General features: G+C 43.8%; 1 protein-coding gene across 1 annotated transcript; it reads right to left on the reverse strand.

The window, feature by feature from the left end:
- Positions 1 to 437: 437 nt before the first annotated feature.
- LOC125343003 (mRNA decay activator protein ZFP36L2-like) lies at positions 438 to 2,009 on the reverse strand. Its single transcript, XM_048335334.1, has one exon. It carries the CDS (start codon positions 1,928 to 1,930, stop codon positions 530 to 532), a length of 1,401 nt encoding a protein of 466 aa, XP_048191291.1. The 5' UTR covers positions 1,931 to 2,009; the 3' UTR covers positions 438 to 529.
- Between the last annotated feature and the right edge of the window lie 9,492 nt (positions 2,010 to 11,501).

Here is an 11,501-nt window from a genome sequence, read left to right on the forward strand (position 1 = left end):
AAAAGCTTACTGTTTAGCAAGACGTAGCTGGCTGTTTACACTGGTCTGAGATGAACAATTAGGAATTTCTTTCAGGGTCCACGTTCACATATCTGGACTGTCATCAATGCTTTTCAAGTGAAGAGATGTAATGGTCGTTGGTAGCTGCTGGTGATGGGCTGACTTATCGTTGATTCTCAAATTCAAGAGACCTAAAAAAGTTTTAAATGGTTGTTTTTTGTTCTATTTGCATCATAGCTTCTCTGTAGTATTTTGCTCAGGACTACATAAGTGTGTTGGTTTTCTTTTGCTTTACAAGAACCTTAGTAATAGACAAAATGAGAAAACCAAAGGGGGCCCTTCACAGCACAGAGCTCTAGTGCAAATGCTAGGGGAGGCTTTGCAAGTTTGCCAGAGGCTTAGTCACCCCCCCAACCTCTGTGCCACGCCTTGTAGAGATGAGATGGAGAGGAAGTACCCTCTTCAGCATGACCTGTCTCTCCCTCCCTCCCTCCCTTTTTCTCCCACCTTACTGCTGTACCTCCTTACCTCAGTTGTCTGAGATCGACAGGCGGCTGAAGATAGGCAGGCGGCGGACAGGGCTGCGGTTCTCAGATCCGTTGATGGTGCCTGAGCTCAGGGAGCTGCTATGGTATCTGTCGCGGTCCGACAGCAAGACTGGAGGGCCAGAGGGCATGTCGAACACAGAATTGGGCTGGCGGTAGCTCTGCTGAAAGTTGAAGGGCGGCCCGGGCCTTGCAGCAGCGGCGGCAACAGAGGCAGAGCCGGCGGAGGCGGCTGCAGCACTGGAAGGGACGGGACCTCTGGGCTGTGCCAGGGTCTGCATGTGAGGCGCTAGCTCCTGCTGCTGCTGGTTGCCATCGCAAAGGGTGCCCGCCGCAGCAAAATTGTGGGACTCCGCGCCCACCGGAGTGATCAAGCTGTTTAGCTCCAGGCCAAAATCAAAGGCATTGTTTGCAAACGAGGTTCCGGCTGGGACCTCGCCTGCGGGGCTGTAGAACTCGGTGGCCCCGGTCACCTCCCCTGCGGCAGCGGCAACAGCAGCGGCTGCAGAGGCGCCCTCCGGAGCCCCTGAGGGTGTGGAGGCTTCAGAGGCCGAGAAGCTGGAGAGCTGTGGAGGAAAGCGCCAAATGGGGCTGTCGAGCAGCTTTGGCGGCTCCTGGTTGTCCATAGAGAAGCCTAAAAAGTTTAAGTTTTGCTTCACCTTGTGCCGTGGCTCCTGGGAGAAGCTGACTTGCAAGTCGCGGCCACGGCCATGGCCACTGAAGGGCTGCCGGTTCCCCGATGGGGCTCCAAAAGGCATGTCGTGGATGAAGTGGCAGCGTGGCCCATACGGACAGAAGCCGATGCTGTGGAAGGTGCGGCACAGCTCCGTCTTGTACTTGGGGTGGCGGCTCAGGTTGCGCAGCTCTTGGAAACCGTGCGCGAACTGGCACTTCTCGCCGTACTTGCACTTGCCATATTCTTGGAAGGGGCGGCAGAGCTCGGTCTTGTACCTCAGCGCGTTCGAGGAGAAGCCCCCACGGCCGTTTTGCTCCAGGTGATATTGGTCATTGTCGCCGAACGAGTGGTGTCGGAATTTGTTCTTGTTGGACAGGGAAGTGCCACGGCCGATCCCCGACGATTCCTTCAGGGGGCTGTAGGAGGTCTGGCTGCCAGCCGCGAAGCGACTGCTGCTATGAATAGCCGCAGGGAAATTCGGCGACCAGATGCTCGGGCTGAAAGCATGTTGAACCGGCGTGTGCAGATCACTCTCCCAGTGCTGTTGTTGCAGGAAGCCCGGCATGGAACTTGAGTTGGAGTCAGTAGCCCGGGGTGCGCGCGGCATCATCTTCTTGTCCAGTGTTTTGTCCGGATTTGAGTCAGCCACAGATTTTTCTGTGTTGCACCAGAAGTCGATCTCGTTGGTCGACAGGCTTGTGGTTGGCATTTTTCGGAGTCCTGTAATGGCTAGGTAGGCAGAGTTTGTAAATTAGGAGGCGCAGTCAGCAAGGCGTAGCCGAGCTCGAGCAACAGCGAATGAGGGGCGAGAAATGGGGAGGGACCAAAAGTTTTGCTGGGGGTGAGGTAAAGGGCTGACAAAAGCAACTTGCGCTGGGGCAGCAGGCGCACTAAAGTGTGGGAGTGAAGGAGGAGAAGAGGCGAATAGCGCCCCTCAGCGTCTCCACTCCCACTTCCCACGTAGAGCCAGCCGCAGCACATCTTGCTCTTCTGAAACCTCTGTCCTCTTTTTTTATGCTTTTTTTTCTTTATCAGTCTAACTTTGTTTTTCTACCCATTTCTGTCTGTCTCCTTTCACAATGGCTTTCTGTCTTGCCCTTTTTTTCCGTTTCTGTATTTCCATCAGTCTTTTTGTTTTTCTGTCTATAATGCATAAGTGTGGCATCTGTCTCTCTCTACATGTCTATCTGCTTACTGTCTGTCTTTCACTTTCTGTCCATCTGTCTTGTCAGTCTTTCTGTTGTAATGTCCTGTCTACATTGATCTACTGTATTCTGTATTTCTACGTTTTTGTCTTTTCTGCTGTCTTTGGGGGAGATATGGGTGGGCCTTGCTCTCATATGTGTAATTTAAAAACTTTAAATTATTTCTTGTAATAAAAATAATTTATTATTTACAGTTCCTGATATGAGTTGATTTTTTAAATGATTTTTCTAAAAAAGAAAGCCTTTTAATAAATCATTAGCTCAAGTAAAAGTTGCTTAGTCAGCCTGGCACCAGTGGTTTATTCTTGTAATCATAGCTACTCAGGTGGCTAAGATCTGAGGATTGTGGACCAAAGCTAGTCCAGGGAGGAAAGTCCATGAGATTCTTATTTCCAATTAATGACCAAAAAGCTAGAAGTGGAGCTGTGGCTCAAGTGGCAGAATGCTAGCGTTGAACACAAATGCTTAGAGATACAGACCAGGCCTGAAGTTCAAGCCCCAGAACTGGTGTGCACGCGCACACACATACACACACACACTTTGCTTAGTGGCTTAATTATATTCCCTGGTCATTTATTTGTATTTTATTTTGGCCATAAACTGGTATGCAGAACATTGTTATATCATTTTATAATTTAAAGCTAGAATAAATATATTTAGGTGTCATAGAATGATGACTCATTATTTTTTTTGCCAGTCCTGGGGCTTGAACTCCAGGCAGTGGCCCTGAGCCTTCTTGCTCAATGCTAGTACTCTACTACTTGTGCTACAGCTCCACTTCCAGCATTTTTGTGGTGCTTAATTAGAGGTAAGAGTCTCATAATGGGTTTGGGAATGTAGCTTGGATAAGGTGCTTGCCCAGCATTCTCTGGGTTCCATTTCTCAATACCACATAAACAACAAAAGAAAGAATCATGAACTTTTCTGCCTGAGCTGGCTTTGAACCTCGATTCTTAGATCTCATTCTTGGTTTTTAGCTAGGATTACAGGTGTGAATTACCAGTTCCTAGCTGTACTTGATTTTGTACAAATGAGAGGGAAGGGTCACATACCTGTCGCCTAAGAGCAGATAACCAGTTTTCCCAGTACTTTTTTTGAATATGCTGACTTTTATTTTCTAGTATATATTTTTAGTGCTCTTCTCAAAGATCAGTGTGCCTAGCTGTGTGGTTTTATTCCTATGTTTTCTATTGTATTCCATTGATCTTCAAGTCCAAAAATTTGTGCCAGTATCAAGCTTGGCTTTTGTTTTATTACATAGCTCTTTAATGCAATTTGAAGTGTGGTATTATGGTATCTCCAATCACTGGAGACAGTCAGGAATTCCAAATACTATGCTTACTGTATCCATTATAAGGTACCAAGGAAATATAGGGGGAAATAAACCAAAGTCATTAATACTAGAAGAATAATTCAATTTGTTTCAAACTGTGAAAGATCAAATACAAACAGATAAGAAAATGAGGAAAAAATGTGTAACTCCCTGTTTATATTACTAATCTAAATAAAGAGAATAATCTACTAAATACTAATAAATACTAATACTACTAACAATAATAAATAAATAATAAAATAAAGAGAATGAAGGTAATTGAACTAAAGCATCCACCTAAAAATGTTAGAGAACCAGGAAAGACAAAAGCTGTAAGTTCAAATTCCAGGGCACAAAAAAGAAAGGAAGGAAGGAAGGAAGGAAGGAAGGAAGGAAGGAAGGAAGGAAGGAAGGAAGGAACTCATAGAGCTCAAGCTATGGGTAAAAGAAAGTTAAACTGGGTGATAATGTTGGTCCTGAGGTGAAGCTTCTGCACCAGTACCTCAAAAATGATAAAGAGCTGGGCACTGCAGTTTTGTAGAGCTTTTCTGCCCAGGCTGACTTCAATCCTGTTCCTCAGTTCTCAGCCTCCTGAATAATTAGGTTTACAGTTGTGAGCCACTAGTGCCAGCTGAACTCCCTTTAAAATTGCAGATGCAGTGGACATTCTTGGCAATGAAGAAATGGATCATGGTAAAGATTAGACACGTGGAGAATGTAAATTTATTTTCAATTAGAAATTTGTAAAATCAGAAATTGAAGCAAGTTTCTCTTAAGTACAAGACCCAGAAATTTGAGGTGTTATGTTTCTCCACACTTAAGTCTCCCAGCATTGTGTAAGTATGTGCCCTGCTCTTATTCTGTTTTATTCCAAATGTTGTTTCAAGGCTTGAGCCTCAGGGAAGCAGTTTCATAATGCACCTCCATAGCATTAGGAGTGCAGCTCCATTTGAACGCAGGAGACAAAAGCTAGATACTCCAGATAAGTGTTTGGGGAGGTGCTTCCTTATTTTGTTTTGTGCTAATATCAGGACTTGAACTCAGGGCCTTGGCCTCCTAAGAGAGATTTTGTTCCTGGATGGTGCTCTACCACCTGAGGAACACTTCCTGTTATAGCTTTTCCTTGTTAGTTAGCAGCAAGTGTCTCTCAAATTTGTTTACCTTGGCTGGTGTCAAACTACAATCTTCCTATCTGGACCTTCCACCCAAGTAGCTAGGATTATAGGCCTAAGTCTCTGGCACCTGGCAGAAGAGGTGCCTTTTGGCTTGAGCTGGCAGCCTGTTAGGATGTGAATCCTAGAGAGAGTGTAGCAGGTTAAGGAGTATTTCTAGAGGCAGAAGCTGTATGGCCTGGGAGAATGTCTCTATTTCAGAAAGTAATAAAGATGAGGGAGGCTCTATGCACAGAACCCTGTTCAGGTCAGTACATAGTACATTTGTGGCCTTGGGAAGCCCATACAAGCCAAACCTTACACTTGTGCCAAAAAAGATGCCTCTGGCTCCCCAATAAATTTAGTGATGTACTGAGGGTGCATTTTTCCTTGGTCTTCAGGGATCTTTCTCCTACTTTCCTGAAAGACAATGGAAATGGCAGTTCATAGCCTTCCTTTACCCTCTTGTCATTAATGGGAGGCTGGTGTTAGCATTCTCAAATCCCTATAGGGAATTGTGTCTTCTACACACAAAAATAAAAGGTAGTAGGGCACAACCAATCTGAAAGTCACACTTGTTAGGAAAAGAGCACTTTTATTACATAACCAGCAGCTCAAATTGGGTCATAAGGCACGAAGTAGAGCAAGTGATGCATGTGGTCTGGCCTGCATAATAATGGCTGTCCTTATAGATTCATCTTGTGTTCCAGAGATGCTGATGACTGCTGGTGTTGCAAGTATGTTCAATTGTAAACAGTGAGGACAAGCCACATCTGTTCTGACACTGGTTAATGAAGTGTGAGGTGGCTCTATCAACAGCAGAGCAAAGTCTGAAGTTGACATTCTTCTGGATCCCCCTGCTTGTTTGTTTATTTATTTATTTATTTATTCATTCATTCATTCATTCATCCATCCATTCATCCATTCATTCATAGCACTTGGTATTTCAGAATTGGTGTACGAGTATCCTTCATTTTATAGTCCCAGTCCCACTTTATTGTATCACTCTGATTGTCATTTTTTTGTGTGTGTGTGAATGAATGCTCATTTGTATTATTTAGGGAAATGGTCTATTTCATCAAAGTTGTTGAATTTATAGACATTGGGTTGTTTGTAGTATTTTCTTAGTTTACTATTTCTTCAAATAGTATCACTGCCCTGATTTCATGATATATAATAAGGCTTGGAAAGAGTGCTTCAAACTTATTCTTCAAGAATGTACATGCATGGGGCTGGGGATATGGCCTAGTGGCAAGAGAGCTTGCCTCGTATACATGAGGCCCTGGGTTTGATTCCCCAGCACCACATATACAGAAAACGGCCAGAAGTGGCGCTGTGGCTCAAGTGGCAGAGTGCTAGCCTTGAGCAAAAGGAAGCCAGGGACAGTGCTCAGGCCCTGAGTCCAAGGCCCAGGACTGGCAAAAAAAAAAAAAAAAAAAAGAATGTACATGCAGTGCTGGGAACATAGTTTGTGGCAGGAGGAACTGGGATTGATGCCCAGCACTGGATGAGTAGGGAAGGCACTTGTTATTTACAACCTGATTTGTGTCATTTTGGACTGCAGTTCCACCAAAAAATTATATTTGATTAGGATTTGTAATGGTTATATTAATAGCTGTGGAGAAAAGGACTTATGTATGTGTATGTATGTAAGTGTATATATATATATATATGCATATTTTTACGATCTATTAACAGTACATTTGTTCTTTCTCTGGAGATGCCTGACTTAGAAGATGGTCCTTACTGCACCACTGCTGTTGTTCCAAACTGGGAGAGGGGCATTGAAGATGATGCCTTAGTAATGGATCTGAGGCAGCCTGTGCTCTGTTTCCCATTGTGTATTAGAACTGCACAGGAACAGTTCATGGGGAGTCCTTCCTTGGTGTCCATTCAAGAAGCTTTGTAAGTTGACAGAGAGAGGTCAAGGATCATCAGAGAGATGGGGAAGTTTAGGTTAACTGATAGCATCCACTATGTGTCATTGCTGGAAGGTAGGAAAGAATAGCAAAGCTGAGCCTGTGGCTAGGTGTAATTGCCTATGAATGTCAGCTGACTATAAGCTGGGTGACTTCCTGATATCTGGGGGGTAAAATTCGGTGAATCAATTTCCTTTTCTGTTGATCCAGCTGGATCACAGTCCAGTCAGGTGGACCATTCAAGTAGCATTCAAAACTACTACTTAGAGAGCCTGTCTGCTGACTGAAGGCCAGAGTGGGTACTTGACACCAGGTATGTGGATGGATGGGAAAGACCATCTTCCCTGTACTGCACAAGGTCACTGAATCTGTTCCTGAAAAGGCTGTCCCGTAGAATCCAGGGGACAGCTGAAGCACTCTGTCTACATGAGGCTGTCTGGGCAAGAAATATTTGTGTCCCTAAATTGATGCCAATTTAATTTTCTGCTCACAAAGTCCTTGTAGCAGAATGGCATCTATCTGTATATCTTTGTCTTTCTTCCTCTTTTGGTACGTGTGTGAAGCAAGCCTATACAACTCTGTTTACAAAACATCCTCTTAGGTGGCTTGTTACCTGTTCCTTAATGATTGAACTCTTGTGAGGTTCCCAGACGTTAGTTTTTCTGGTGACATAGTACCAATTTACTCAATAAAGCAGTCACTTCAGGTGGGCATGGTGGCTTGCAACTATAATTCCAGCTTCTTAAGAGGCAGATATTGGGAGGATAGATTGGGGGTGAAAGTTAACAAGATTCCATGTTAACTAATGAGACAAACATGATGGTTTGGGCCTGCAATGATGGGTGGGAGAATTGTGACTGAGGTCAATTCTTGGCAAAAATGTAAACCAAAGTTTACTAGGACATTAAGTGATGCCCATCCTCAAAAATATTCAAAGCAGCTGGGCTCCAACAGCTCATGCTTATAGTCCTAGCTACTAAGGAGGCTGAGATCTGAGGATCACAGTTCAAAGCCAGCCCAGGCAGGAAAGTCCACGAGACAGAAATGTCCAATTAAACACCAAAAAGTCATAAGTTGAGCTGTGGATCAAGTGGTAGAGTGCTAGCTAGCCTTGGGCAGAGAAACTCAGGGAAAGACAGCAGGCTCTGAGTTCAAGTCCTATGACTACACACAAAAAATACCCAATGCAAGCCAGGTGCCAGTGGCTTATGGCTGTAGTGCTAGACACTCAGGAGTTTGACATTTGAGGAAGCTTCCTTAGGCAGACAAATCTGTGAGAATCTTCAATAACAAAAAGCCAGAACAGGAGGTATAGTTTTAAGTAGAAGAATGTCAGCAGTAAACAAAAAAGCCTAGTGAGAGATTGAGGCCCAGGGTTTAAGTTCTGGTAGTGCTACAAAATAAAACATTCAATACAAAAGGGGGCTAGAGGCCTGTCTCAAGTGGTAGAGTACTGGCCTAACAAGTGCCAGTACCTGAGTTCAAACTACATTATAAAAGTAGAAATTAAAACAAGGATGAAACTTTTGAGTGTGGCCAATTCAGAGACAGATAAGCTATAAACCTCTGGATTTCAAGTTATTTCATAAAAAAGGACAAAGAAGAAAAAGTAAATATGTTGTGGTTTGATATGGAGTGTTCCCCAAAGACTCTTTTATGGAAGTCTTGGTTTTCAATGCAGAAATGTTCACTGTGGCTTTGAATCATTGAGTCTTCTGACCTTATCCTCTGATGAATTCAGGATTTGATGATGTCATTCTGAGGGGATAGAAACTAGGGGGTGGAGCCTGGTTAGAGGAAGCATGTTTGGGGGGGGGCATGCATTTGAAGGGCACATCTTGTCCACAGTTTCTTCTGTTTTTCTGCATACTGTCTACCATGACATAAGGTTTATGCTTCTTGTTCACCATAACACGATCAGCCTTTTGCTTCCTATCCATGAGGAGATGATCAGCTTTCTGCTTCTTGTCCACCTTGATCAGCAGCCTCTGCCATGTGATTTTCTATCTCAGCATAGGCAAAAGCAATAGAATTAACCAACCAAAGGCTGAAGCCTTTGAAATCATGATCCAAAATAAACCTTTCCTCCTTCTGAATTGTTTCTTGGAAGAATTTGCCCATTATGACAAACTGACATACAGTGAAAGCAATCTTATAAATTTATTTTATGTTGACTTGTTGAAATTATAAATTTAAAAATATATGAAAACAATATTTTATATAAAATATAATAAGTATGAAATTTATAATATTTAAATACTATAATTAATTTCCTCTATGTCCTTTAAAAAATGAGTCGACTGAAAAATTGGAGATGAGGATGCTCATGTTCTGCGTTGTACAACTTTGACTATTAGCAGTGCTACCTTCAACTGCAGGACATGTTTGCCTCTAGCAGACAAAGCTTGTGCAGAGCTTGGGCCTTCTCCTCCTATCTATAGTCCCCTTTTCTTTTTTCCCCCCCAGTCCTGGTGCTTGAACTCAGGGCCTGAGCACTGTTCCTGGCTTCTTTTTGATCAAGGCTAGCTCACTGCCAACTTGAGCCACAGCACCACTTCTGGCTTTTTCTATATATGTGGTGCTGAGGAATCGAACTTAGGGCTTCATGTATATGAAGCAAGCACTCTTGTCACTAGGCCATATTCCCAGCCCCTCCCCTTTTCTTTGTGATGAGGCTCTGCATACTGGGAAAAGCCTCAGGCCAGTGCTTGCCGAGGTCAACTAGAGGCCTTTCATCTGTTTGCCCCTCTCTGTAGTCAGCAGGACTATTATTCAGGACAGTTACTGAGGAGGCAATGAGCTCAGATAAAAATTGTTTTGTAACCTCTCATATCTGTGATTTTACTGAGCCAATGGCCAAGTTGTAACTTGAAACTTTGTGTAAGAATTTCTTCAAAGATTGATACACGTGCTATTCTCTCTCTTTATCATTCCTGCTGTTGGAATATGGACATTAGGCTGGAATCTGGGCAGCCTTTTTGTTTGTAGGTCATGGGGCTTGAACTCAGGGCCTGCTTGCTATCCCTGAGCTTTATTGCTTAGGGCTAGTGCTCTCCCACTTTGAGCCACATCTCTACTTCTGTTTTTCTGGGGGTTAATTGAAGATAAGAGTCTCAAGGACTTTCCTGCCTGGGCTGGCTTCAAACCATGGTCTGCAGATCTCAGCCTCCTAAGATTACAGCTGGGATTACAGGTGTGAGCCACTGGCACCTAACTGGTCAGACTTGTAATAACTAGTGGTCATTTAAGAGGAAGCAAGGATGTATCCTGAGCTTCTGCTGACAGTGAATTTGTTGTGCCTTCTGGTTTTCTGTGCTTCTCTCTGCTACACAGGCAATTTGGTCAGTCCTCTCAGTTGGTTTCCACTCACTGATAATGTGCTGGGCTTCAGCAGCCGGAATCTACCACCCCATCTCTATATAGATTCATTGATGTCCTCTGTAGTTTACCATCTCACATATCCATCTCTTGATTCAAGGATACCTGGGGGCAAGAAGTTGATGCTCCTCCTTCCCATATTAGGTCTGGAATAAAGGAGATACTGAGCAGACTTTTACTAATGGCATCTCCTTTCAGTCCAAATTGTGATAGTTTAGACTGCTGAATCTGCATGGAGGGACAGCCTGGAAAGGTACTTAGGGAGTGGAGAACAGTAATTGTCCTTGAGATGTTGCATAAGAATCACCACTGCTAAAGCTGTGGCCTTTATCACAATGCTGGATGTGGGAAGTACACACCTCAAGAAGAAGGTAGAAAGACTCCTTGTATAAAAGGTTCCCCAGATGCCATGCCTCCTGTCCTGTGTCTCCAGTCTCCTGGCTCTCCTCTGGTCACCATGGCAACTTGCTTCAGCTCTCCATTGGAGTTGATTTGGTTGGTATTTCCTCTTCTTTCTTTGCTTTACTACTGCCATGGCTCAGCTTTCTAACAGTGTTAAGTGTATACAAGGGGCTGCAGGTGTCTTTCCAATAAAGACTTTCAATTGGACCTCTTAAAAAAAGGTTCCCCAAACTTCATACTGAGCCCAACTGCTATTCTGTCTGTGCAAAGACTTCAGTTGGTTCATCGTATTGCTGAAGCATTCAGAATGAAGCAGGACTGAACAGAAGGATACTTCAATCACACCTTGGCCATGCTTGCATGCAGACCCTGCCCAGCACCTGTGTCACTGGGATGTCATGTCTTCTGGGGCCATCAGGGGAATTTTTTCAGTGCTAAATAACATTTAACTGTCTCAGATTTGTCTCAGTGCAATTCATTTCCTAATACAGGGTCAGAATATAGCACGTCTTCACTGCCTTACATATGAAACTGTAACCCCTCTGAACATCACTTTGACAATATAGAAATGAAAAAAGAGAGAATATAGCACATCTCAATACTACATTCTGGATTCTGCAGCCTTGTTCGACAGGCCTGAGCTTGCCTCAGCCTCATCCTGTTGCTCTAGGGTCAAAAAAACAGAGTCAGGATATTCCTGAGCCCCGGGCTAGCCTCAGATACATTACAAGACCTTGCCTCAAAACAACAAAAAATAAAATTAAAGAAAACTTACGTCTCCAGCTGCTGAGTCCCTCATATGTATCAATGATGTCAACCAAGTCTGAGGGGACAAACTTGTGACTGCTATTAGTTTCTTTTCCTTAGTGTGCAAGGAACTCAGATCTTACATTGTGATTCAGTCTACCCTGTA

Source organism: Perognathus longimembris, chromosome 28 (genome assembly GCF_023159225.1).
Source record: "Perognathus longimembris pacificus isolate PPM17 chromosome 28, ASM2315922v1, whole genome shotgun sequence".
In the NCBI taxonomy this organism is placed as follows: domain Eukaryota; kingdom Metazoa; phylum Chordata; class Mammalia; order Rodentia; family Heteromyidae; genus Perognathus; species Perognathus longimembris.

Bases quoted from the DNA above. Each gene is read 5' to 3' on its own strand.
- LOC125343003 (XM_048335334.1), bottom strand. From the start codon at position 1,930: ATGCCAACCACAAGCCTGTCGACCAACGAGATCGACTTCTGGTGCAAC.